Here is a 27,169-nt window from a genome sequence, read left to right as displayed (position 1 = left end):
CAATCCAAAAGTTCTATTTATGATCCAGAAGATTTTAAATTATAGTTTCATGCCCTCTTATTCTTATTATCATAATACCCTATTTAATCGGTTTCACTACGTGATCAATCTGGCTTTCTCGGTCTCCACATCTCCAAGTAATATTCGTGTTGACCCCCATTTTTGATGACAGATTCTGCAACTTGTGTATTTGAAGAAAGGCTTTAAACTCTTCACCGTTGTTATTCGAGCCATTAAAACCAAGTTTGTTTCCAAAAGGTTCCTTATCATCCTCCTCAATTGAGTCTTTTCCCACTTTATCTCCATCCTTGTTGTAGTCAATTTCGCTGTATGCTTTTTTGTTTGGCCCATGAATATTCACTATGATGAATTCGGTTCGTCCTCCAATTTTTATGACATTGTATATTTACTTATCTCTCTTATCTTGCCTAATTCTATTTCCATGTCATTTCGAACTAGCTTTATTTCTATTTTTATTTCCAATCACCCATTTGTAGTATTTAGTTTCCAAGGTACTTCCTAATGTATCCGCTTCTTGCTTTACCGCTATATCTACTTTGTGGTAGTACAAAACCTCATCAATATTATCTTTCCTTTTCTCAGGGTGCCCTCTTACATTTATCGTGGTTACTCTGATGAACTTTTTTTTCTTTTATGTCGCTAACAATTTCGAAATTTTTGGTCACCTTCTGGTTTTTCTTTTTGGCTTCGTCTCTACTATTAATTATACTTCCACTCAGGGCCGTCGAGAGCCGCGTCGGGCCCCAAGGCTTGTATTACCGCCGGGCCCTTTTAATCCTAAGCCCTCTAGTTTAGTATGCTTTAGTACCTCTTCAGCCATGAGAAACTCATGAGTCCGTGGTTTCTATTAGTCTCCTGTTGACTCATATTGCCACATCCACAGATAGCGTGCAAGACAGGTGAATTTCGACAGTTTCTTATTCCATGGTATCCAAATCGGGTAAAATTGCCATAGGTATGGGTTTTGAATTTGCGGGTACTCAGGAATCAAGAATCAGTAGCGTCTAGCCCAAATGGTAAAAATAAATCGCCTTTTCATGATTTTCCTGATAGGAAGGAATGGGGAAGTGGTAAGGTTAGGGGTAAGGAATAAACCCAAAAGATCACGAAGCATTATTGAATGACTTCAGATATGTACTATATTCGCATACAAGACATATTCTTTACGGCTTCATAGTTCTAAAGATAGTCATAGTCATTAAAGCACACTTCGTATCGGAAAAGACGTAAGAATGTGCCATAATAGAGCAAGTTCAGAAGCACATTAATGGCTGTCAGCAATGTTAACATAGAGCTGTGTTTTTTAAAATAACTTCCCTTCTTTATCGACACAGCAGAAATGGAATTCGATCCGCAGTCGAAAACCTCGTCTCAATTTGGTATACGCGTTTGATCACTCAAGTGACCATAAGCACTAATTTAAAACTCTAGATTGACTATAAGTTAGCATTCCTATTGCTAACTAGCTGTATACAAGTATTTATAGTGCTTCAACGCACCTAAAATATGAAACATTAAATCTAGCACTATATCGACATACAGAACATAGACATTGTGCTAAAAAGCTTTTGAAGTTAAATGCTATGAAGTTTTTATAGAAAACTCTAAATACAAAAATAGAATCTTCTTATAGTGCTTTGAGACACCGCACAATATCAAATATATCTATGCGTTCCAATAATCAACTAAACTCGTATGCCTTCCTGTAATAAATGATGATGCAATAAACGTAAAATCTGTATGCAAATTCTGCATGATTCTTCGAAAAAAACCAATTGCAAATATGATGCACGTTTGCGTAATTTCAACTAAACGTCTAGAGTTTAGATTAAACCGAATATACAAGCACAGATCAGTGATCAATCGCATATACCACATTGGGACGAGCTTTTCAACTGCGGATATAACCCCATTTCTATAGGCACTAAATCGTCAATATAAACAGTCGGCACGTCAAACGAACTGAGAGCGGAAGGGTGAGTGTACTCTAGGCTCTCTTAACGAAAATTTATTTTTTCTTTTGCAGTATCGATAAAGAAGGAAAAAGTAATTTTTAACCGCTCTATATTATGCTTTAATGATCTCTATAGAACTATGAAGCCTTAAAGCATAGAACATATCTAAAGCCATTAAATAATGCTTCGTGGTTACTTGGGCGAGGCCCAAAATCACCGTTCCATCTAAACACAATCCATTTTTAGAAGAAAAATTCCTTGAACGTGCTACAACAATACAAATATTATCCATTTTAATCACCAGTTAATTAAAGTCAGTCTACCTTCTCATCTCGCCTAAAAAAACATGAAGAAGGACAGTCGTGCAGCACACCAATGAAAGCTGCCACGTTAACAACATCATCCCCGTATATATAGGCAAGGGCTCTAGAGAGACGTGTTTACACGAATTATCTCCACACGCCCCTGACATCGTGATTAACAAATTTATGTCATGATACGGAGAAGTGGCTTCCATAAGAGCTGTAACTTCGCATTTTCCCGGGTTTTTGTGATGAGCATGCTCCCGTAGAAAACTTATTCATACGTAACCATTTTATGCGGGACGTTTCATCAGACAACACTGGTTATGCAACCATGGTAAATTCTTATGCGCGAATTCTACAAAATGACATTGTACCACGGAAAACTTTGTGCAAAAGCAGCTAAGAAAAGCCCACCTGCTATAGCCGTAAACAGCACTCCGTTATCTTATGCCAAGCCACAAACGGCTAGAAAACGAATATCTACGGATCTGACAGGAACAAATATTCACTCAACAACAATCACACCCAGTGTCTCCAAGCCAACAACCGGCGCCACCAGCAAAGAAGCGAACGTAGAAGAGGACGGATGCGTTTGTCCGTGCGCTCTATTGCTTTCTTCGAAAATAATTTGAATTGGCTTCTCAATATTTTGTAGTGTATTCCATCGATTCAGGAAATAAAACTCGTTTTCTAAACTTTTACACAAAGTAGACAACTCCTTTAAGAACGTTTGGTTTAACAAATGACAACTATCAAATAAAGTTTTCATTTTTTACGCTTTCCTCATATAACAATTTAATAAGGCGAATGATTACAAAGAAACTACTATTGCTATTTTTATTGCTCTTCTATGAATGTTCGCCCAACTTCCGGGTAAAAACGCGGGCCCCCAAATGCACCCCGGGCCCTAGGGTAATTGCCCTGGCTGCCTCCCCCTCTAATCGGGCCTGCTTCCACTAGGCTCATTATTTACCTCTTCTGGTTTATTTAGACGCATTGGTGACAACAGCAGCCAGAAGGAGGAGAGTAGCCCGAGCAAATACTCATGGGTTCAAACGACGCATAGCCCCTTGAAAAGACCTTAAACATGGTCCGTGCCAAAAATCATAACCATGTGTTTACTTTCTCTTCCGTCAATAACTAATTCGCTTTTACGTTTGCTCCTTATCTCATAGCATAATATACTAGACAACATAAGAACCTTTCGATATTTATTGAAACAATGTTGGAAAGTTTTAAGCCGTAATACTCGAGCGAGAAAGTAAACATAGAGAGGCTCTCATTTGCGTTATGCCCTTTTCACGTGCTTATCCAGAACTGCTTAGGTTTCCATTAGCATTCGCTTAGAAAAAATTGGTTCTTTATGTCCTTACTAATAATTACAGCCTACCCACGAACATCGACAATTTTGTACCTGTGTGTGTACAAAATTTCGTGCACGCGTTCAACCTAAAACATGCTTCGGCACGATATACAGATATTATATGGAAAAACGTATTCATTACCTAATCAACCGACCACAGCACTTTTTTGGTTCCATTTGAGGTCCCAAACAACTGTACAAAATTTGGGGTCGATTGGATTTGACCCGGCGTAGCGCATTGCGTTTGAAATTTGTATGGAAATTAGCATGGGAAAACCTACTTTTTTACATTTTCGATTTTACAGACTACAATTCTTCCTGCAGTATACCAGCAATTAAATAGAAGTGTAGTCCAGGATATGCTGAACAACTTTGCCGAAGGATGCATGGTGCTAGAATGTCTCTACAACATGTTATAGTTGTTCAAAGTTCGATAGATCGAATTAATTGCCAAAAATCATTTTTCTTGCCAACACTGCGGGTGTACCAATGATATTTCATATAGCATACCAAAATAACATCATATACTTTAGATTTACCACATTGGTATGTTTGGATGAATTATTCAAAAGCCTTAGCTCAATTTCATGGGCATAGGTAGTTTAGCAATAGGGCGTAGTGAGGGGAGGGGGGGGGCACTTTTAAATATGGAAATTTGAACTGAAATAACTGAAATCTTATCGAGATGGAATGTTCAGATGAATTATTTTGCAACATTTACACAACCCACAAGAGCCCCAGTTCAACAGCAATTTTTACTTCAGGTGATCGAACAACATCGAAAAGAGCATCCTATCAAATCATAGTGCGTATTAAACTGAAATATAATCAATGCATATCTGACATATCAACTCGACATCAGTTGATTCAGTCTTCAACTTTACTTCCATTGATATAAAGTCAATGCAGAGGAATACAGTATATTTCGTTTCATCGTTACTATTATGCATAGGACATTGTGCAAATGTTTTAAAATAATCCATTTGAACTCGACATGATTTCATTTATTCCAGTTAGGATTTTTATATGTTGAAGCCAATCCCCTCCCCCCTTCCACTCCCCTCACTACGCCCTATTGCTTAACTACCTACGCCCATGAAATTGAGCTAAAGCTTTTGAATAATTCATCCAAACATACCAAAGTGGTAAATCTAAAGTATATGATGTTATTTTGGTATGCTATATGAAATATCATTGGTACACCCGCAGTGTTGGCAAGAAAAATGATTTTTGGCAATTAATTCGATCTATCGAACTTTGAACAACTATAACATGTTGTAGAGACATTCTAGCACCATGCATCCTTCGGCAAAGTTGTTCAGCATATCCTGGACTACACTTCTATTTAATTGCTGGTATACTGCAGGAAGAATTGTAGTCTGTAAAATCGAAAATGCAAAAAAGTAGGTTTTCCCATACCAATTTCCTTACAAATTTCAAACGCAATGCACTACGCCGCACAGTGGCGGGTCTTCAAACAAAAGTCGGTCAAAACCTCAAATGTTACCTAATTTGGCTGAAAATCACAATTTAAGCTAATTTTGAGGTGCTGAGCTCATTTTTGATGTCAAAAGTAGAAAAATATTAAATACATTTTTCCATACAGTGTCATTGAACCTTTCTTGTAACTAAGATCCTGTTTTCATGATAGATTTTCCATTACTGTACACCAATGTCAGCAATATCATAAAAAATGAAGAACACTACTTTAAATCCATTGTATAACGTGTTGGTTTACTGTAGATTGTCTAACTATTTTACACAAAACACCATGCGCCTCCATATCAGCAACAAAGCTTCAAAATCTCCTTAAACCTTTTTGCGCACTTAGGCGCAGAACGAGACCATGATATTCGAAAAGTAGAGGTTATTTCCCATAGAATGTGTACTATGTGACCGTTCCGAAATGATTCCGAAATTTCTGCACAATACATTAGGGAAAGAAGTATTTTTGATCTGACCACCTCAAACATATTTAAACTAAAAAGTCATAATTCCAAGCAAAGTTACCAAATGTATTTTATTCACTAACCAAGTTTTTTCGTTCCTCTACAGAATGAAACTAGTTGTGCTACAATCGGACCAAAATCAAAAGAGCAACATGCATTTGAAGTGAACAGAGTAATGGTGATTTCGGAAATGAAAATCATTAAAAAGTCCGGACTTTGCTACGTTTAAACTCATCTTAAAAATCGTATTCTTAGCCAATGATCACAAATTTTTAAATATACACCATTCAATACATGAAAAATTTAGAAAAAATATAAAATATCAATATTTCAAAAATAAATTTTTGAGGTTTTGGTCAGCCTCCAGCCACTGTGCGCCGGGTCAAATCCACTCGACCCCAAATTTTGCACTGTTGTTTGGGACCTCAAATGGAACCAAAAAAGTGCTGTGCTGAAAAAACGATCATTTTGCCCCACCCTAATGCACATGTTTAGGTACGAAATAACATGTTTGAGTCCGTACGCGAAGTGTGGGTTTAATACGAGCTTAGAACCAGAGCGAACACTGTGTGCGATGTGCATATGGGAAGACTGAAAAATTACCAAATTCAACTCCGCGTATTCGATCATATGCTTAAAAAACTCTTCATCTCTCTGTCGAACAGTACTAGATTCAATGAACTTTTGCAATAACCTCATTTTTTATTATCGTCTCTGATTCTTCGTTCCGGTACAACTGGTGCATAATTGCATTCGCGAGTGTCTCTGCTCCATACACATATCGAATCAAAATTCTCTTTTCCATCATCGGACAATTTTCTTGTACAAACCATTCTTCCAATTGCATTTCCTTCTTCCATTTTCTCTTCTTTGTCCCATTATCTTTGTAGCTTATTGAATACATCTCAGGGATCATGTGAATACTAACAATGCTACTGAAAATCCCTCCCTTTTCTTCGAAAAGTAACTTCAATAATAAGCAATCGTCCCCATTTATACTTCCGAAGAGTGGCCCAACTGTAACCGACTCTTCATTTATTTGATGACCACATCTCGGTTTATCTGAATCATTTCCATATCCGCGTTAGTTGAACCCACCCTGATTGCTTCTAACTTACCGATCGCCCTTTCTCCTCATAATCTAACAAACAGATCTCTATTATCCCCCACGAACGCTATACAGCGCAGAATGAACGACTCAATTTTTAAATCACTCTTCAATGTAATTCCGCACGTCATCACTAATTGATGTAGTATCGATCCTATCAGAAAGTTGTCCTTGAACTCTATTACTTTAAACATTTCTCCGGTCTTCGAAATCTTGCAGTTCATTCCTCTCATTGTGTTATGCTCAATCCTCGATAACTTCTAATGAATTAATAACACTAGTTTACAAAATAAAAATAAAAATCTGAGCTTCAACATTCGAACATCATTTCTGATGTGAAATTGTGTGCTGAATCCGAAAATGAAGTCCTAAAAAATTACAGTAGAACAGTTTTCGAGTTACAGTAAAAAATAAATTTCACATTTAAAATAAAAAGTACGTTCAGTAAAATCCAAATATCTTCGGTTGTAGAGCATAGACATGAAATATTATTATGTTGAATTAACGGTAATTAAATGCATTATCGATCGTTTGAACACTTTAAAAATCATTTTTCTCTCTGTATTAAATGGTGCTTGTCATAAGTTAGCACAACAGCGACGATTTGTTATTTCCAGAAACCAAAGAGATTGCTCGAGACAAACAATTATCATTCTCGCAGGTGCCAGTCCTGCACTCCTTTCCGGAACCAGCTAACATACCCAAGCTCGACAGCCAGCAGAAGTCACATATATCTCCACCCAAGCGAAGTTATCAATGCACTTGCAAGTAGGACCACTCATCCACAAACCAGTCATGAACACATGCGCACCAACGAGAATGGATCCTGCCAAACGAAGGCCACAGGTCCAGCACCAACTCGTCCCATCTTAGTAAAAAAATATACTTGTGCCTGTCCCTAAGCCTTTGAAAGCCCCTTTTAATCAGAGATCACTAATTGGTTGATAAAAAGAAACATCAGTCGTTATCTACTCAGACCAAACGATTCGTATTTTTCCTGCATATTAAAATATCCGCTATCAGTTTTTAGCTTATCACACTGAAAAAGCAAGTGGCACTACCCGGGGAAACTTGGCCATGTACCCATTGCTCTTTTGTCAATGCGATGTGATATCCGAACCGGAATATTATTTGATGATATCTAAAAAGCACACAATCCTATAAAAACCATTGCCCAATATCATTGATTTTCAACTACCATAACTTGAATTTTGAACCAAACTCTTTTCCTAAAATTGAAAAAAAATCGCGATATTTACACACTGGTAGACCATCGCCGTTTTCATTGCAAATATCCAATGCCATTTATTTTCAGCTGCTGTTACTAAATGCGATTTCTCAGTGAGAGTCAGTATTACTACAGTAATAATTATAAAAGACCATTGGTTTTGTTTTTTATAGGGTAATGAGCCTATTTTCCCCATGTTTCTATTATCACCCTACCCATTTGAAGCCGTTGGTTAGAGTAGCGTCTGCCATCTTTGTTCAACGCATTAGCTTAAACGGTAGTGCGACAATTAGGGCACTCGATTTGAGTTTTCGTTGCGCTTAAACACGAGTATTACATCATTTTCAGGGCCTTTCAGATTGGTTCTTAACAACGAAGCAAAGCTGCTGATGCCAATTTATATGCATTCCATCGATTGTAGACCGAGTAATCAATGAATTAGTCCTTAATATGGCGAAAATAGACGCTCCACCCTACCATTTTTCTCTTCGCCTTTGTTCATCCAATAACCTCCAGATATGAAACAATATAAAGTTGCTCTCCAGAACAAACCAATAAAATAACGCCGAACAAAACTCCTATCAATTTCCTATGCTCCTAGGAGTGTTGAAGGGAAAATCATGAATCTATCAATTTTCACACCCGAGAAATCCCTCAACACCCCGGAACAGTATATAGTGTGCAGTGAAAGCCAACAAGGTAACCTTTTTCGAAACCTGATTTATGTTGATTAAAAATGTATCCTTCCGGAACCCTTTCTTGGCGGACGTTCCCTCAATGCAAACATTTTTTAACTATTTCAAAGCGGTAGCTCGACTGTCATTTCTAGCTTGGTATGTTTTGTTTTCATCGAAATGGTGCAACGGCGAGACATTCCTCAGGAGGCAACTCCATCAGCAGTGGACTTCCGCATTGAAGCGCAAAAGCCGCGGCTAGTTGCTTTCAACGTTGACTGAAAATTGTATTGAATTCCTTACTCTATACTGGTTCCAGGTTATTTTGGAGTGTAATTTGATGGATATTACAGGGTAATATACGATATATCCAAATTATGTTTTTAATTAATTAATCAAATTAATTACAATGATTGGTAAAAGACAACAAACAAAAATGAACTAAATAACATAAATAACAAACACTGTGTATGATATAATTTTCTCGATATTCCGCCTAAGGTCCCAATCGCTGCCGAATCAGCTGCTCAATAGCCGCTATCACATCTGCCAGTCCCTTGTCGCTGTTTTGATGTTCCTGTGAAAAATCATCAATAAAAAGAAAATACCACACTGGAATTCTAATAAATCAACGAAGATTGGCCTTCGCAATCAATCTCTACTCCATTTCAGGAGAACATAAAGTCAGTTTTTTACCCAATGGTGGACAATTGACTGCTGGGAAGTCCCGTCCCGGTGGTAAGCAACACTAACCTCAATTCGGGCGATTGCCGCTGTACCAGCACTGCGTGAGCCGCTCTTCGGGCGACGGTCATTAATCTTTCTCCGGCTGCGGTTGTGCTGTTCCAGATTGAACAACAACTTGGTCCGGTCCGGCAGACGTGGGGCCACGTGTTTCCGAAGGCTGTCATCGCTGTCCACTAATTGATAGATGGCCTAGATAGTTGTCGAAGGTGTGAAAGAATGGGATACATTGTGTAGAGTAATGTCTATAAATAGAAAAAAAACTGAGATGAGGAAAGAAATAGAGGTGAGGAAGGATAACTTCCGGGCGACAACCCGACAAATCAAATCTGAAGGGGATGTACCGATCTCAAGTTGATGCGGAGAAAGTTTCCGAGTCAATTAGGATCAAGAGATGAAGTGCCTTTCGAAAGGGGTAAGTTAAAGCTGAACCAACCTTTACCAAGTCTATGGGGAATGTGCTTGCAGCAGTTGCTCTTTTCTGGTTGCTCGTGTGAAACCTGCGTTAGACCATTTAACATAAATTTATTTAAAGTGCAATGAACAAGAATAAAGCTACAAAAACTATTCATGTTTAAGCAAACAAAAAAACAAAACAAATGTATTCATCAACGGTGTCCTACCTTGTCTTGCTGCCCAAATTTTCACGATCGACAACAATTTTCTTATGGAACTCCAATGGTTTAATCGTTGATACACTTCCATTTCCCAAATTTCTCACGCCTATTTTCAAATCAATGTAAACCTCACTCTTTCCATAAGCTCCGTTAGATGTTGATGTCGATTCCTCTGAATGCTCGTCAATTGTCTGATTATTATCTTCTTCTTTATTTTGTTCATCACTTTCTACTTCTTCGTCTGCATCTTCGCTTATTTCTTCGTCTCTTTCTTCTTCATCTTCTTCTCCATCGTTATGTTCATCTTCTTCGTCCTCTGCCTCCTCATTATCCGGTCCTTCTTTTTCTTCCTCATCCGCATCCGTTGGTTCTGTTGTCACCACGTCTCTATCAGAATCTGATTCTTCGTCGACATTGGCATCCTTTTCTTTCTTGCGTTTGGCACATATCAAAGCACAGTCACAGTTCGTACCGCTTCCATTGCCGTTGGAATCTTCATGATGTTGATGGTAAACAGTGGTTTGGCCCTGTCTCAACATTGGCTTATCGATGCTGTCATCCGGAGATGTTCCCTCCCCACCTCCCGATTGTTTCGTCCATCTCGGTTTCCTGTAAACAGCCTTATCTCTATTCCGGCCAGCCAAACGTCTATTCATTTCCTGCACGCTTCTTCGCTCATTATAGGCCTTTGGCGTGTCCGCAACAAAAGACCCTGAATCGGAAATATCACCATATGAGTCGCCGTAACCCTTCAACTGTTGGTAAAAATCACTCCCACCCTCTCGCCCTGCATCGTCATCATCATCATCACGGCTACGATATGAATCTACTCCACTCTTTAACCCTTGAATTTGCCCCACCGTCCGACGCTTGTTATCATCATAGTCGGGTTCCATGCCATCTTCATCATAAATAGGTGAATTTTCCTCGATGGAGAGAATTTTTCTTACTGGTCTCCACGTTTCCACCGGGACCAAACGGGAATCTTTGTCATCCCTTTCTGCACCGATGACTTCTGATGACAGACTTGACTTCCCAGCACCATTCATGCCGGCATCATCCGTATCACCGATATCCGCCAGAGCAACACTGCCTGTCAGATCTTGATTTGCAAATTTATACTCGTAATCATCCCGCCCGTCGACATCGTTGCTGATTCCTTGCTTCCTACCGAACTTCCTTCGGTCGCCACCTGAATGAATGAAAGACCGAAAAAGAGTCCAGTTGAAAACGAGATAACCATCTGAATAGATATTGCCTGTTCCCTAGCCTGGTTGATTAATATTCTCACTGTGCCGCCCATCCGAAACCCCGGACCAGCGTCCGCCCACCGCCCGACCCATCATCGCATCCCACAAAGCCACGAATCGACCGGCAGTTATCATTATTACCAAAGTTGTTGTGTTTGCTGTTTGATGATGTCGATTTCAATTGGCTTCTCTTTACAATTCCACAGTGGCCAACCCCCACCCCCCCATTCGCAATAAATCACTCGTTGGAAAAGCGAGGAAACGGGCCACTGGAGCTGCTGCCCCCTATCGTAAGCACAGTTATTCACGCACCGCAACTGTTTTTATGTAGCTTTGATCATAATGATGATAATGATACATTGAGGTCAATTCTAGCAGATGTAAAGTGCAGACTGTTTGAAAATACCTACATACAATGCACCGGCAGTTGGAGGACATGCGAAAACACTGAATAAAGTAGTGACTGAAATATACCACGACGATTTTGGGAATCGAACGATGAAGTCAAATTAGTCGTAGTGTCAATTGCTTCACACCTGGGCAAAAACTTTCGATGGTTTTTGGAAATTATTCTTTTGTTGTACGTTATATCAGTTCAACTAGTATTTCTTCATAATACAGTGCCAATTTTTCTATACTCTCAACAAATTATTAGACTCAAGGAGTAGTAAAAAAATCCTTTAAAAAACCCTACGAATGAGCATTATTTCTCGAGACCGGAATGTATTTTAAAATCATTCTGAAAATTGAATATAGTAATTAAAACTAATAATATTGAAATAAATTTGTTGATATATTAGTAATTACTGAAAAGGAATTAGGTTGCAAAATAATAACTGTTGATGCCAATGTTTATTAGAGACAGACTGATTGCACCAAAGTTTGAATGAGTGTTGCACTGATTCCACTCCATAAAAAATTGGCAATTACTCAAAAGGTGTACGAACATATTTATTTTTTAATTTTTTCCCATGATCTTAGATCCCTCAATCCACTTCTTATTCGCGAAATGCATGAGTCCCTAGCAACAATTGAGGTTTTATGACATTCTCAAAGTCCCCTTGAAAACATAGAATACACTTGTAGTATAAAATCACAATTGCTACTTGGGATATCACCATACTGAGTGGGTAAAGTGGGAACTTGAAGTTTATCACAATCTGCTTAAACGTTTCCAAAAATGAGATTTAATACCACAACAATTTACAGAGCAATGGAAAACTGTACGAAAATCGAAAACAAAAAAAGCAGTTTTTCCACGCCGTTTGTTAAATCTTCATGAAAATCAATCGCCTTAGGTAGAATATTATTACAGCCTACTGCTGATTGATTTGTATGAAGATCTAGTGCACGGTGCAGAAAAACTGCTCTTTTCGCTGTCGATTTTGTGCCATTGTTGAAAAAATGATATGCACCGAAATCTTGATTTAAAACATTGAAAACAATTTTTGGGACATATGGAACTAATAATTAGCTCCGCGGTCATTTTCGGCTGTTTCGATCTTTTAACAGGATAGGCTGAAAATAGAAATTCCCAACGGTATGCCATATTATTGTTTTGTAAGAAATGATGTGCGATTTTGAGACAACGAGATGAAAATTGCCATTTCATGAAAATATGCAAATGGTTCACCATTTTCCAAAGGCACGTCCTATTTTTAATGATAGGGTAACCAACAAATTTTGAACCCCTAGAGGAAGTGAAATTTCGTTGATATCAATAATATTTGCTAGCCTATGTTTTTTATTGCAATAATGCACGAGTCTGCTTCAAAGTTACTGTTTATGAAAGAAAACTGTCAATAAATGACATAAACTCGAAAAGGACATTTATTTCCAGCATGAATTTTTCATATTTCGGACCCTTCCACAATAATTTATATAAAACATTACAAAGAAACTTTTTGAAACATGTAACATGCAAATCAGACAAACTAAATGAATTAATAAAAAATATCACAATTGTATATTTAAATTCAATTTGAAAATATATCACTGCCACCGGTTCTTTTTGGCTATTCTTGATATTTGAAACGTGATATTTTTAAAACTGTGGATTCTGTTTAATTTAAAAAATAGAGATAAATTAATGATATTGAAACTTAATAGGCAACCCAAGGAATGTAATTCTTGCATCAAACCAAAGAAATGCAGCGAAACCTGGCAGTGCAGGGGGCAAATACATTAACAGGGTCCAAAATATGTAGGGGTCGAAATTAGGTTGGTTACCATAGCTCGAAAGATGATTTTTTGATCATAATATTGGTCAAAAACTTCAATTTTTCCCAAATTATGAATTGTCTCCCGTGACGTGACTTTCAAATGCTTGTAACTCTCAAAAAGTATCTTTATTACTTACATTTAGAAATCTTTGAAACGATGACGAACAAGTTCATTCCGTTCGTTTTATTTGTGTAATTTCTTTATTCAATTTTAATTAATTAATTTATTCATTGATTTTATCTATAGATATTCATTTAGTTACATATTTACTTTATCACTTGTATGTACTTTATTGATTGCATTAATTTTGCTAATTGTATTTGTTTCCTTTTGCTTATTTTTCGAAATCATTCATTTTTCGTACTCCATTCAATCATGTAGTTAATTTAAAAAAGTATATATTTTTTAAATTTGATTGATTATATTTGATTCATTAATTTAAAAAAATCCTTCATTTTATTACGATTCTTACCAAAAAGATGTATAGAATTCGGTCAAACTTTGTTAATTTTTTCTGAGGCCCAGAGAGCCGAGCCTCATATACAAATCGACTTAGTTCGACAAATTGGTACAATGTCTGTTAGTGTGTCTGTATGTATGTACACTAATGTCATATAATTATCTCAGCAATGGCAGCAAATGAAAGGCCAAACGTGTCTCATCAGAAACCGACACTAACTTATTGCAGGAATAATTTAGCGCGGGCTTGACACACCCAAAACCGAAATAACATTTATGTTTTGAATCAAACGTGATGTCCCGTTTGAGCAGAAGCTCTGCTATGCCGATGAGACACAGCGAATTTGAAACTGGTTTTGGCTTAGCAGGTCAATGCGGGATCAGTACTATTGCCTTTTTTGTTTCTGGATATGTTGTTTACTTTTTGAGATACGGGTGACTTTGTCAATATACAATATGTTTTAACCCTTAAATGCATGAATCTCTTTTCTCCTCGGTACTCTTTCTTTCTGGGTGAATACGATATTTACCTCATGTTAAGGTTTTATATCACAGAATTCGGTATGTTGCCAAATGGCAACATTATGCATTTAAGTGCATATAACTTTCGAACAAAAACCCGGAGATATTAAGCATTTTATATTTTCATTCCAATATTTTCAATAACTAAAAATGAGACCGTTACATAAAGAGCATTGCCAGTAAGTAAGTAAGTGTTTTAGGGTCAAAACTAAACCGGTTTTGAACATTGGGGTGTGAAATCACATAGATGATTTAAGTAAATCGATTCCGAAAACATGTTGCAAATTTACTCAATGATTAACCTCGGTGACTTTAATAATCGGGGTGACTTTGATCACTCGAAACTTTTTTCGTAGATCGCTTATTAAACCAGAATAGTCTACCGAATCATTTTCATTTGAAATGATTTTTACTCTTAACCTATAAAATACTAATTTGTTATACTTTTTGAGTGTATTTTTTGGTTTTGCCTAATATAATAAAGAAAGGCTATGCAATCACTATAAAGAAAGGCTATGCAATCACTGTAAAAATCGACTTTTTAACCGAGGCCCGGATGGCCGAGTGTCATACACCATTCGATTCAGTTCGTCGAGATCGGCAAATGTCTCTGTGTGTTTATGTATGTGTGTGTGTGTCATTTAAACTCACACAATTTTCTCAGAGATGGCTGAACCGATTTTCGCAAACTTGGTTTCATCTGAAAGGTATAACGCTCCCATAAGCTGCTATTGAATTTTTAGTTGATCCAACTTCCGGTTCCGGAGTTACGGGTTGAAGAGTACGGTCACACAGCAAATTCCCATATAAACTGGTACCACCATGATGTTAAAATGATGTAAAACATATTAAAATTGATGTACCATTACTCTAGTTTGCGGGTCTGGATCACTAATGATCAATTAAAGCAGCTTTGACCACATTGGCCACCTATGACGGTTCATGACGCGCCCGGGGAACCCGCCAAGTTCCTAAGCTAATATCACACCCATTCCCCAACGAATTCTCTACCGATTTTTACAAACTTGATTTCAAATGAAAGATACAGTAATAACATTGACTGCTGCTAAATTTCATTCGGTTCTGACTCTTGCTTCCGGAGTTATAAAGGTTTTAGTAAGGATACACTGGAATTTCCCATATAAATCGGTACAATCGTAATACCTCAGAGGCTAAAAACTATTGAAATGGTCACCAAATTACTTCTAATCGCAGATCTAGATCACTGAATGCCAATCAAACATTCTTTGAATATATTGTCCACTATTAACGATTCCGGAAGTCCGGAATTCCGGGCATATTCCACAATTAAAGTCACATCGGTTCATCGGTGATGACTGAACCGATGTTCTCAAACCAAGTCTCAAATGGAAGGCAAAATATGCAGTTGAGTATTGCGTCGCCGCCCCTCCCCCCGCTTTTCCCTTACACCTCCCTCCTCCATCACTCCCCTCCGCTTGGACCACACTCACGCCCGCATTTCCTTCATCCACCCCGTATACCGAAATAAGATGAAGGATTTCTGACGTATCCTCCACTTCCACTTCACTAACCCCCATTCCCTTCACTTTAAAACCCATTCCACCAACATTTCAAAATATAACCACATGAAGATAAAATTGCACTCATGCTGATTAAGCTAATTAAATATTATTCTTTTGCCTTTCTCATATAGAATTGCATAACCTGCAATTGCTCCAAAACCCGACTTTCTAACCGAGGCCCGGAGGGCCGAGTCTCATATAATATTTGACTCAGTTCGCCGAGATCGCAAAATATTTGTTAACAAAATGTCCACATCGGTTTCTCGGAGATGGCTGAACCGATTTTTACAAACTAAGATTCAAATGAAAGGTATAATATTCCCATACGTTGCTATTGAATTTCATTTTCAACCGACATCTTGTTCCGGATTACGAGTTGAAGAGTATGGTTACAAAACAAAATTTCTTGATTTGTCCACATCGGTTTCTCGGAATTTTCTGAACCGATTTTGACAAACTTGATTTTAAATGAAAGGTCCATCAGCTGCTGTTGAATTTTGAGTGGATCCGAGTTCTGGTTTCTGAATTACAGGGTGATACGTACGATCGCGCAGCAAATCCCGATTCTAACGAATTCTGCGATGAATGTAAAAAGGTGATTTTTTTTCCAAAATGTAAACACAACTGTTGAATTGGTAGATCTAGGTCCCCAACAGTCATTCAAAGTCTGTTTGGCCACACTGGCCACCATCGACGGATCCTGAAGTATCCAAATTCAGAATAACGGTTATATTGATTTCTCGAAAATGGCTAGACCGATTTGATCAACTTAGTCTCAAATGAAAGATGTTCCGTCCCCGGAAACTGATATTAAATTCCATCTCCATCCGACTTCCGGCTCCGGAGTTACGGGTTGTGGAGTGCGATCACATAGAAAACTCCGATTCAAACCGATACCGCGATGAATGCAAAAAGGTGCTCTTATATATACTTACCAAGTGTAATAAGAATGAAAGACATTTTCATAATGGTATATTGTACGAACCAGCTATTAAATCATAGTTTGGAGAAATGAGAAAGGCACAATTGCACCTCTAGGTGGATTAAAACAGGTTTTTGGGTACAAAAACTACAAAAAAACGAAATTTGACTTTACCTTATTTTTACGAAACTGTCCATTTTTTATAAAACAAATAAATCTCAGATTTGAGCAAGAGTAATAAGATACAAGAGAGTTTTTATTTTCTTTAGAGTGTGATGTGCCTAGTTTACTTTTAAGTGTTTGTTTATTTTAAATACAATTTTTGTGAAACTATTTGGCAATTATTTTAAACTAAGATTAGCAACAATTTTTTTATTGTTCAATATTCCAACGTGTTAAAATGGATGAAACTTTTTGTATATTGATCAAGCACTGAAATAAACAATTTTAGCAGTTTTAAAGGTTTTCAGAATCTTTTATTCTAGTTAGGAAGACAAAACTATTTTTGTCAGTTGTTCCCTTATTAATAGTTTTATTTTTTAATATACAACAGAGTTTCTCACGGAAACAAATTTTATATTGCATCCTTACAGGGAGAAGAAAATATTTATAGCCCTGAGAAAATTTGTAAATTGTTTGTATTATGAGAAAACTTTAACTAATCAATGTTCAAACCCGGCTTTCCCCTGATGATGAAGGGATAACGTTGAACTATGGGAAGGCATGCTATCAAAAATCGAAAACTACCTCAACTCCAATTTAAGTTAAATCTATACTGAGTGTTTATATATACTTTAGCTAAAGAAATCCTTGAGTATCTCGGAGAAATATTCGACTTAACTGGGTGATATGGATGTTTGAAAATGAAAATTTTGTAAACGGTCTTTCTACATGCGTTTTTTTAACTTTTCGTATCTCTATTAAATTTTAATGAAACGGATCGAAGCCCAAATATATCCGCTAGACCGGCAACAATTTTGACTTTTTTCGGAACACTGTTAAATCGAACGGTTATTGGATTCACATACTATTTGTCAAATATGAGTTTTTTCCAAAAACTCTAGCTCACTCACAAAAGTTTTCAAGTTTGTATGTGAAAATATATGAAAAATAAGCAAAAGAAACAATAAATTTAGAAAAAATGCCAGTATCATCTTGTGCATCCCGCGATGTGCAGATATATAGCTTAAGGTGCAACATTGCCGAAGACTGCAAATTGATCCGATTTTGCAGTAAAAAGACATTTTTATATAAAGTTATGTGCTGCCTCTCATTCTTGCACATGCTTGGAATAGGAAATTTCAATAAAATAGGTTGGTCTTCAAAGTATAATAATTCTGTTGGTGTCAATATGCAAGCTTCAACAAAGCTGTTCGCTATAAAATAAGCTATGTGGTCATGAGTTTTGAGGTATGCAGATCTACCAGGGAATTTTTTATTTGATTTTAAGTTTTAATTTCCGTATTTCCATATATATTATTATACAGACATGAAACCACTTGTGGGTAAACTAGAGCTATCAGTAAGAGTTCTTATTTTTCATATGATTTGTGCATCCAATTAGCAGTGTTCCGAAAAAAAGTCAAAATTGTGCTGGTCTAATATCCACAAATTAGATCCGGGACAAAGTCTCCCAACGCCCCTCTGAACAGGTTTTTACGTGTGAAAATCATGAGACCTCATAAATGGAAGTAGACGTAGCCCATTGACCATTCCGGTCGTCACGAATGGAGTGCTCCGATTTCCACACGAGCAAATTGCCTGCCAAATCATGCATTTTTTCTTGCAAACTGACCGTCTTCTACTTTCTACCTTTTTTCAGGGACGCCGAACTTATGATGAGCGGTGAAGGAAAGGCGTTAAGGAAGCTGCCAAAAATCTGCTTTCATAGAAGTTTCGTTATCAACGACTGTTTCGTCAACAGCTGAGTGTAGAGCTTCCGCGCATATGATTTTTATCACTACATTTTGCCGGACATCACTAGTTCTTCACGTTTTTGCATCTTGCAAATTGTTTACTTAAATGCAGTTTTTTCGACGCGTCTCTCGCTGCAGTATTGGAATACCTCTTGAAAGCTTGGACTCTCCGCTGGTAGTCCTTTACACTATACGCAGGTTATTGTTTTCCTTCCTATCGACGGTCAAACATTCTTGGTACTGTTTCAAAATACGACTTACCACATGTTCGTCTATTTCCGATTTGCTGCTAAGGTCACGGTGAGAATGATCGGTCTTTACAAGGTACGTGCGCTAAATTTGTTGAAACTGCTTATGTTTTCCCGACTTCTTTGTCGCAACGACAGCACTTTTTCTAATGAAACTTATAATATGTAAACAATACAAATTGAGCTAATACCACCACCAATTTCAACAGAAGATACCTAATGGTTGAAACGTTACAGCAATTTGAAAGTGGTGCAATTTAGTTCCGTACACCCTGTAATAAAACTCTTCTCATTGTGTAATCAAACAAACATTACAACTTTCATCAGAAAATCGAACATCTTTTTCATTGTTGATGGTTTTTTTTGTTAGGGGAACCTTTGCCACTGCGACCACTATTCAGGTTATCTATTGTGGCTGCCCCTCTTTGCTCTACATTGTTGATGGTTAGATTTTCAATCAATTTTTATGATTAATTATTTAGCGAATCAAATTCTAAAATTTTACAAGTTCCCAATTTTGAAACGATTGACCGGATTTACTTATGTGTGCTGATAGGTTCAGATTCCAATGGCATTAAATTAGGTTAGAATTGTTACGAAAAATTTCTGAATGAAATCGTGTCTATCTGCGCAAGCTAAAAAACAAAAAGTCAACACGAATGCAAAATGTCAAATTTTATGTAATTTTTTTTTATTTGTGCCCTACTTTCAAAAGTATTAATTAGACTTGGGAGTTCCAATTATATGAAGCCTTAGGGTCAAAATCTGGGCAGTTTCCTTCAGTACTATCATTAAATTACACGGTGCTACAGTGATTTAGAACTTTTCAAGATATCTTGTATAGATATGTATGAGAAGCTAGATGCGTTGTCATTTTCCGATCCATTTTCGGTATTTTTAAAGTTCTGGAAAAAAGAAACAGACCTGTTAAACGGTGTGCTATGTTATGAAATATTGTGCCATTTTGGGACGATATGAAAAAATTCCCTTTTTTGTAATTTTTTTCATGCAAAATATACAAATGGTTAAAAAAATTCCAAAGCCACGCCATAGCTGTAATGAAAATTCTAAAAAATCCACATTCAACGGCATTTTTGTCATCAAAATTGGTCGAAAAATGTCGGAGTCATTCAATTTTGCCCAATTTAGGAATTATCTTGCAAGGACTCTTAAGGCTACACTTTCAAAATAACCGCTGTGGCGCAATACTGACCATAGGAACAATGCCACATAAATCCTTAAGAGTCATGGGAGACATTTTTTCTAACCAAATAAATTGAATAACTCTATAACTACCTAAATTAAAATTAGTTTTTAGCATTTAGGATTCTCCTCATCAGTAACTGACACCGTATTGGTGCCAGTTAGATGATAAATCGAAACTAACACCAAAATTAGCACTAGTTAGACGCTCAATCCTAAATCCAAAAAGTCGTACGTCTTGTATAAGTTAAACGACTGGCAGGTTCCGAGGTCTCGGAAGACAAACACAGAAGCTCTGGTTTACTGATGAGAATGCGGAATCCGAAACATTTTTTGGTTTGCGAGCATCCAACTAGTGCTAATTTTGATGCTAGTTTAAATTTATCATCTAACTGGCCCCAAGATGGTGCTAGTTACTGATGAGGAGAATCCGAAACCCTAAAAACTAATTTTGAATAACTTCACAATGCCTCGATCCATTTTTACGATCAAATAGTCGTTGGACGCGATTAAATGTTCTTTCGAATTTCCATTAGAACTGGCCATTTTCACATTGTTGTCCCGAAATCCTTCAACAGTTCTTATAAAACAGCATAATGAAGTATATCGTTTGAATGGTCTATTTTTTCCAGAGCTGTTAAAAAATCAAAATTGGTTTTGTTGTCAAATATGATGGAAAACCTAAATTTATTTGGGAAGTTTTGCATTCTTATCAAGTCCAAACAATTTTGCAAAATTCTTCAAAACCAAAAGAGCTAGAGTTCTGACATTTGCTTTATAGAAAATTAATATAGTTACGAAACACTCCGGGATTTGATTTAACTAAGGCAATAAAAATTACCGGTCTACATTTTACCATTGTTTCAGGAATCGAGAAATTCTTCTGAACGAAAAATTCTATTTAAGATATTTTCAATTCGTAAAATCAGTGATATAAAACGTCATTTTCAGGAAAAAGGATTGGTTAAAGGATATTTAAATATAACGATTATCGTTTTTAAACTACATGTAGAAATGAGAACTGAAAAGATAAGTTAAATAAGTTGAGGTTTCTTAAATATTCTCACCTATCTGATATTATTGCCAAACACACGAAAGTAAAATATTTATCATGTAATTTAACTAGTCGTGTGGATTTACAGAACTGTTAAAAGTGGCAGAATGCTAAACCAGGCCAAACGGAGTAGAGTTATTTTACCACATCCACAAATTGCCTGCCAGATCAGAAAATTTTTGGACACTTCCTTTGAATTATTTACGACTATTAATATTCATTGTTGCAACTTTTCTTTTTCCCCTTGAATAACTAGTCATTGAAGTCAGTGAGTCATGTTTTTCTTCCTTATGTTATAACGACATTCAATTAGCAAAGAACTGGAAAATATGAAATATTTTTATTATTAAAAACGTGTTTAATCCACCTAACAGTGTGATGAGACATTTCTTATAACTCTTATCACTCTTCGGCTATTATATCGTTTGAAAGCATTTAGAACTTGATGCTTCGCGATGTTTTTGATAACACATACTACATGGGATAGTGGCAGGACTCAGAGAATCGCTCAAATCAGCATAGGACAACATCAGTGCTAGAAATCTCAAACCAAATCAATAGGAAAGCGAAAAAATGGCCCATAAAATAGACATACCAACGAATTATTGTTAATGCTCTGTTCATAAAATATCTATATTGTGGTGGGAAAACTGAATTTTCCTAAAGGGGTTATATATTGTACAGAAACAAAAAAACGATTTTTTTTAAATCGATTTGAATTTTATATTTTACTCAAATTTCCAACGCGACTGAGAACTAAGAAATCAACGCTTTTTCTTGAAAAGGGCGATACTATCAGTGATACCATTCAAAGAAAATCAACAGTGAATATTTCCAGACTTGGTTTTATTTCCTATTTAAGAACTATTGTGTTTATTGACATCCTAGATTGCATGATTCAGTGATCGAAACCCAAAACTTCATAAAGTATTTGAAATTACTAAATTAAAATTTGTTGTCCCATCTATCAGCATTGAAGTATCGCCCTTACGTTTTTTTTACAATAACTACCGTTTTACACCACCGATTTCGTCCGGGTTTTTTCAATAGAGATCATTGTTACTATTTACAGCTGGTATCATTTTGATAATCCTAAAAAATACGAAAATAACAGTTTCGCCTCTAAACTTCTAGCAAAAAAAGTATCGCCCTGTTTGTTTGCATGGAGCGTGGAGGGCGAAACTTTAAATAAACAAACAAAAATACAGTTTCGCCCGTTGTATTTTTTGCTGTAGTTTAAGAAAGCAATATCGTAGAATCAAAATTTTTAGGTTAATTTGTTGCGTTTCAAAGCCCTCATTCGCATGTAAGAAAAAAGCCCTATATTTACATTTGTAAGTATCGCCCTTTTCACAAAAAAGCGTTGAAATGAAATCGCAGCTCCTGATATCACGCTATCTCTGAAGTGCATGCGTGCATAGTTTCAAATTTTACTTCGACATCGACTTTTTTTTAAAGGTGACTTCCCAGTAGTATTCTTGATTTGAATTATTATCGCTAATCCTAATGCCAAAGAACAAATAAAAACCTCACGAAAACGAACCGTTTGGGAAAATCATCATCATTACTGGAACTTTCATTTTCACGAAACTTTTCGATAACCTTCCGTCACTTGCGTTAATGCACTGGGTGCACAGTAGGGTGACAGGAAAAAATGACCCCTATCGGCCCACCTCTGCGTCGATTCCTAGTCCCACCAAGAGTACTTGCACCAAATTTGAAGCAAATCGGACAAGTCTAACTACCGGACCAACGGGCCTGAAGTTTGTATGGGAATTTTCAACAATTTACATGGAGAAAACCCACCAGCACGCATTTTCGCCGCTAGGTGGCACTGTATGCATCGTATTATCACTGTAAGTGAAAATAAGAAGGATAATTGAATTGTCTACAACTTAGTCGAAGACTGTAAGTAAATCCGACTTTGTTAAAAGAAGTTATTAAACTTTTAACGAAGTGATGTCTGAGTCAGTTTTGCATGGGGCCTAATAGTGCATGGTTGTGTATCAGTACTCGATTCACACGAACTAAACATTTTTGTGAAATAATCGTTAGGTTTAGCTCAATGGTATGTTCAGAAGAATTATAGTAAATAATACGAGTCATGCTTTGATTAGAAAATTTTAATTCCACCTGTTACCGCATAGAGGGCGCCAACACAAAATTTTCAACGGAGAGAGATAGAAATTTGGTGTCTTCTACAAAGTTATAGAACAGGCATTTTTCAGTATTTCTTCTGAACATCTTGATACTCTATCTCTCTTCTATGAAAAGTTAGTAGTGGCGCCCTCTATGCGGTCACAGGTGGAACTTAAATTTTTTAACCAAAACATAAGTCGTATTATTTACTATAATTCTTGTAAACATACTATTCGGCTAAATCTAACCATTATTTCACAAAAATATATAGTTCGCGGGACTCGAGTACTGATACACAACCATGCACTGCTAGGCCCCATGCAAAACTGACTCAGACATCACTTCGTTAAAAATTTAATAACTTATTTTAACATAGCCGGATTTACTAGCAGTCTTCGACAAAGTTGTGGATAATTAAAATATCTTTCTTATTTTCACTTACAGTGATAATACGATGTATACAGTGCCACATAGCGGCGAAAATACGAGCTAGTGAGTTTTCTCCATGTAAATTGTTGAAAAATCCAATATAAACTTCAGGCACGTTGGTCCGGTAGTTAGACTTGTTCGATTTGCTTCAAATTTGGTGCAAGTACTCCTGGTGGGACTAGGAATCGACTCAGGGGTGGGCCGATTGAGTTTTCAAAAATTCATCATTTTTCTGGGCAGTCTAGTGCACAGTGCTCTAAAAATCTAGCGAAATCGTCTTAGGGCACCAGCGGGTCTGTAAAGAATACTAAAAATTAATTTCTATTCCATAATTTTCAGTTCAGCAATTCGAGAGATCGTGCTCACCGCAAGCCATGAAAAATAGACTACGTTGTGAAGCGATGGTCACTATTTATTAAAAAATCACGGTTAAATAAAAAATAAAACTATTAAAAAATTTCAAATAGTTTGTAATTTTCACAAACTTATTAGGAAAAATTGTTTAATAAGCTTTCGTAATATTGTGTAGGAAAAAAGCTGAAAATTTGAAAAGAAATCTGAGTATTATGATTGATTACAGAACTCTAGAATTTTCTATTGGAATGTTTTCAGGCAGGAATTTGATATTGATGCTATTAGACAACTGTGAAATCAAGACCAATAGATCAGTTACATATCAGGACCCCATTCCGACAATTTATCAAAAGTCCTCATGATGTTTACAACAACAGGTTATCAATCTACGGATCAGATAATGTTATTGTAAGTTTGCATCAATAAATTTTCAACTCCAATCCAATATTTTTTTTTGGTGTGGTGGGGGGGGGGGGGCTGTATGGTGTTAAACCCCAAAACCTTCTCTTGGCTACGCCGTTGCTTGGAGTTATTTATTTCGCTTTTCATTTTCCGAAAGGTTTCAGATCGATCCGATGGTCATAAGTTAGAAAAATTGCAGTCAGAAGGTTCGCACAAATGAACATTTTTGCACTGATAAGTTATCAAGTTCCTTCCAGACAACTTGGAAGTGTTCGCTGACTATTTCTATCGGTTGTAGATAGAAAAATGAAAAACAAAATTCGATTTATCGAAATAATGTTTGGCTTATTTCAATGGATTATTACTATATTGAACAATAACTAGGCGACAAAGAGTAATCCACAAACAACAAGCCATAACTTTTAAAGTATTCAAAATAGATATTTGAAGTCTTCAGTAAAGTTATTCGCAAAAGTAAGAGCTACAAATTTGTAGAAGGCATCATTTCGATATAATCACTTTCAAGAAAATTTGTGAAAATATCTCACTCATAGGGGGATCAATCAGCAAAAGCACAATACCAAAAGAAAGGGCATATTGCCTCCATTAAATTCTCCGAAAATACTATTGACCTAAAATCAGCCGTTTTGGCGTTAATAATAGATTATATGTTTTTGATCATATTTCTGGCAATGGGAAATGATAAAAATCTTTCGTCCGCATTTAATGTTAAATATCTCTTTTGATAATAGTCCGATTTCAACAATCTATAGCTTGTTCGAAAGGTATTTGTTAAAGCTGTCTAAAAAATATAAATTGTTAATCTATATTGTCAATTCCGGCAGATAATTTAAAAAAACTGCAAAAAACGCCATTTTTACGCATTCAAACATTCATATCTTAAAAACTAAACATCAGAATCAAAAACAAATTAATAGCGTTCATACTGTTTTTTAGTTCTTTCATTTAAAATTGGTTTGGATAAGATCGGTTCAGCCATTGCTGAGAAACACGAATGAGAATTTGTCCGTTACATACACACACACACACACACACAGACACACACACACACACAGACATTGTCCCAAATCGTCGAGCTGAGTCGATTGGTATATAAGACTCGGCCCTCCGGGCCTCGGAAAAAATCTTGAAAGTTTGAGCGAATTCTATACATTTCTTTTATAAGAAATGTAAAACCATAGTACTCACCAAGAAGTGAAGAAAGAATGTTTAGAAAAGCGTGGAATGGAGTCTTATGAGCAAGTTTAGAGTTTCCAGATGACTTAAGGGGTTACACCACTGTGAAATTTAACAAAAAATTTTTTTTATTGATCTAAAATGTGCTTTAGAGTCTTGAAAATAATAAACCATGAAACAATTTTCAATTCTGCCGCAACGCCTCTTATGTCTACCCCGAGCGACTTGTGAACCGCGTTTTTCTCGAAACCACATCGTTTGAGGTGGCTAGAAACGTTCGAGTTACGATACGAAATGATTTTTGATCGATTTTATTGGATAATTTTTTTTAATCAACAATGTTGTGTCGATTTTCATAACATTTTCAGCGTTTCGTGAAAAATCAAAATATTGAAAAAAAAATCATACGAAAGTCGCTTGACATTATTATAAGGATTCAGAAAATTTTTAGTTCCAAACTCTAGATTAAAAATTACAAGAAATAGGTTTCCAGCCGTGGACCCTTTCCAAAAAGACGTGTCTACGGGAAAAGGCTGCAGAGCCGCCATCTTGTGACGGAATTATTCGAAAATAATATTTTTTGTTCTTCACAACTTGTATTATACATTCCATTTGACAAGATCTCGATCCACATCTTTATTGCGTCTAGAAAAATTCCTGAAATATGCCTTTTTATCATGTTCTACAGTGGTGTAGCCCCTTAACCCTTTGTCAAGTCTTCAGAATTATTTCATTTATGCATTTAAGCATGTAAGATGAATTTACGAAATAAAAATAAATTATCGACGATTTGAAAAAAAAATCTATTTACTTACCCCGACTCCGATGAAACTCAGGCATAGAGAGACGGTTGGATTTTTGTGGATCAATCGAGTCATTGAAACTCACATTCAGCTCGGGCAGAATACCAAATTGTTGATGTTCTTCACCAAATGTAGCTCCGCTACTCACAGCTTCTTTCACACTGCGGCCTCCGTTCGCCAACGAAACCGAATAGTGTTCTGCCTCCTGGGACAAGCTGTTTCCGACCTTATTGCCATTCTCCATCCAACGTTGCTCAAGGTGAGGTTCTTCCTGCGATAATTTTGTTTCCTGTGCCACAGAACAAAACTCATCAAAAATTAATAGTTTGTAATGTGTAACGTAATTCAAGATCTCGACTGCATACAGGCACAAAAACAAAAGACACTTGGTGCAGGAATATGCTGAGAGTATCGAATAGATAGTATGTTTAAGCGACAGGGTTAGTGAGGCTAATGAAACCCACTGACTTGACGTAGTGGGGTGTAGCCTTCAGTTTAGTTAAAGTGGCATGTTGCATTAAAGAAACAACAACAGCAACA

At 36.5% G+C, this 27,169-nt stretch overlaps 1 protein-coding gene across 1 annotated transcript; it reads right to left on the bottom strand.

Moving 5' to 3' along the window:
* Window positions 1-9,068: 9,068 nt before the first annotated feature.
* LOC131681579 (RNA polymerase-associated protein LEO1-like) lies at window positions 9,069-26,706 on the bottom strand. The gene is made up of 5 exons (XM_058962434.1): window positions 26,642-26,706; window positions 9,971-11,156; window positions 9,784-9,847; window positions 9,357-9,539; window positions 9,069-9,180 (listed from the first exon to the last, which is right to left on the bottom strand). Exons 1-5 carry the CDS (start codon window positions 26,664-26,666, stop codon window positions 9,100-9,102), a joined length of 1,539 nt encoding a protein of 512 aa, XP_058818417.1. The 5' UTR covers window positions 26,667-26,706; the 3' UTR covers window positions 9,069-9,099.
* Between the last annotated feature and the right edge of the window lie 463 nt (window positions 26,707-27,169).

This window comes from Topomyia yanbarensis, chromosome 2 (genome assembly GCF_030247195.1).
Source record: "Topomyia yanbarensis strain Yona2022 chromosome 2, ASM3024719v1, whole genome shotgun sequence".
Lineage (NCBI taxonomy): Eukaryota > Metazoa > Arthropoda > Insecta > Diptera > Culicidae > Topomyia > Topomyia yanbarensis.
The sequence above is the reverse complement of the archived record's forward strand: the minus strand, read 5'-3'. Positions and strand labels throughout refer to the sequence as shown.

Excerpts from the sequence above, each read along its gene's own strand:
- LOC131681579 (XM_058962434.1), bottom strand. The coding sequence starts at position 26,666 with ATGCCTGAGTTTCATCGGAGTCGGG. Across the intron at positions 9,848-9,970 it reads AATTTGGGCAGCAAGACAAG|GTTTCACACGAGCAACCAGA; the intron begins GTAGGACACCGT and ends GGTCTAACGCAG. Across the intron at positions 9,540-9,783 it reads TCCCCATAGACTTGGTAAAG|GCCATCTATCAATTAGTGGA; the intron begins GTTGGTTCAGCT and ends ACAACTATCTAG.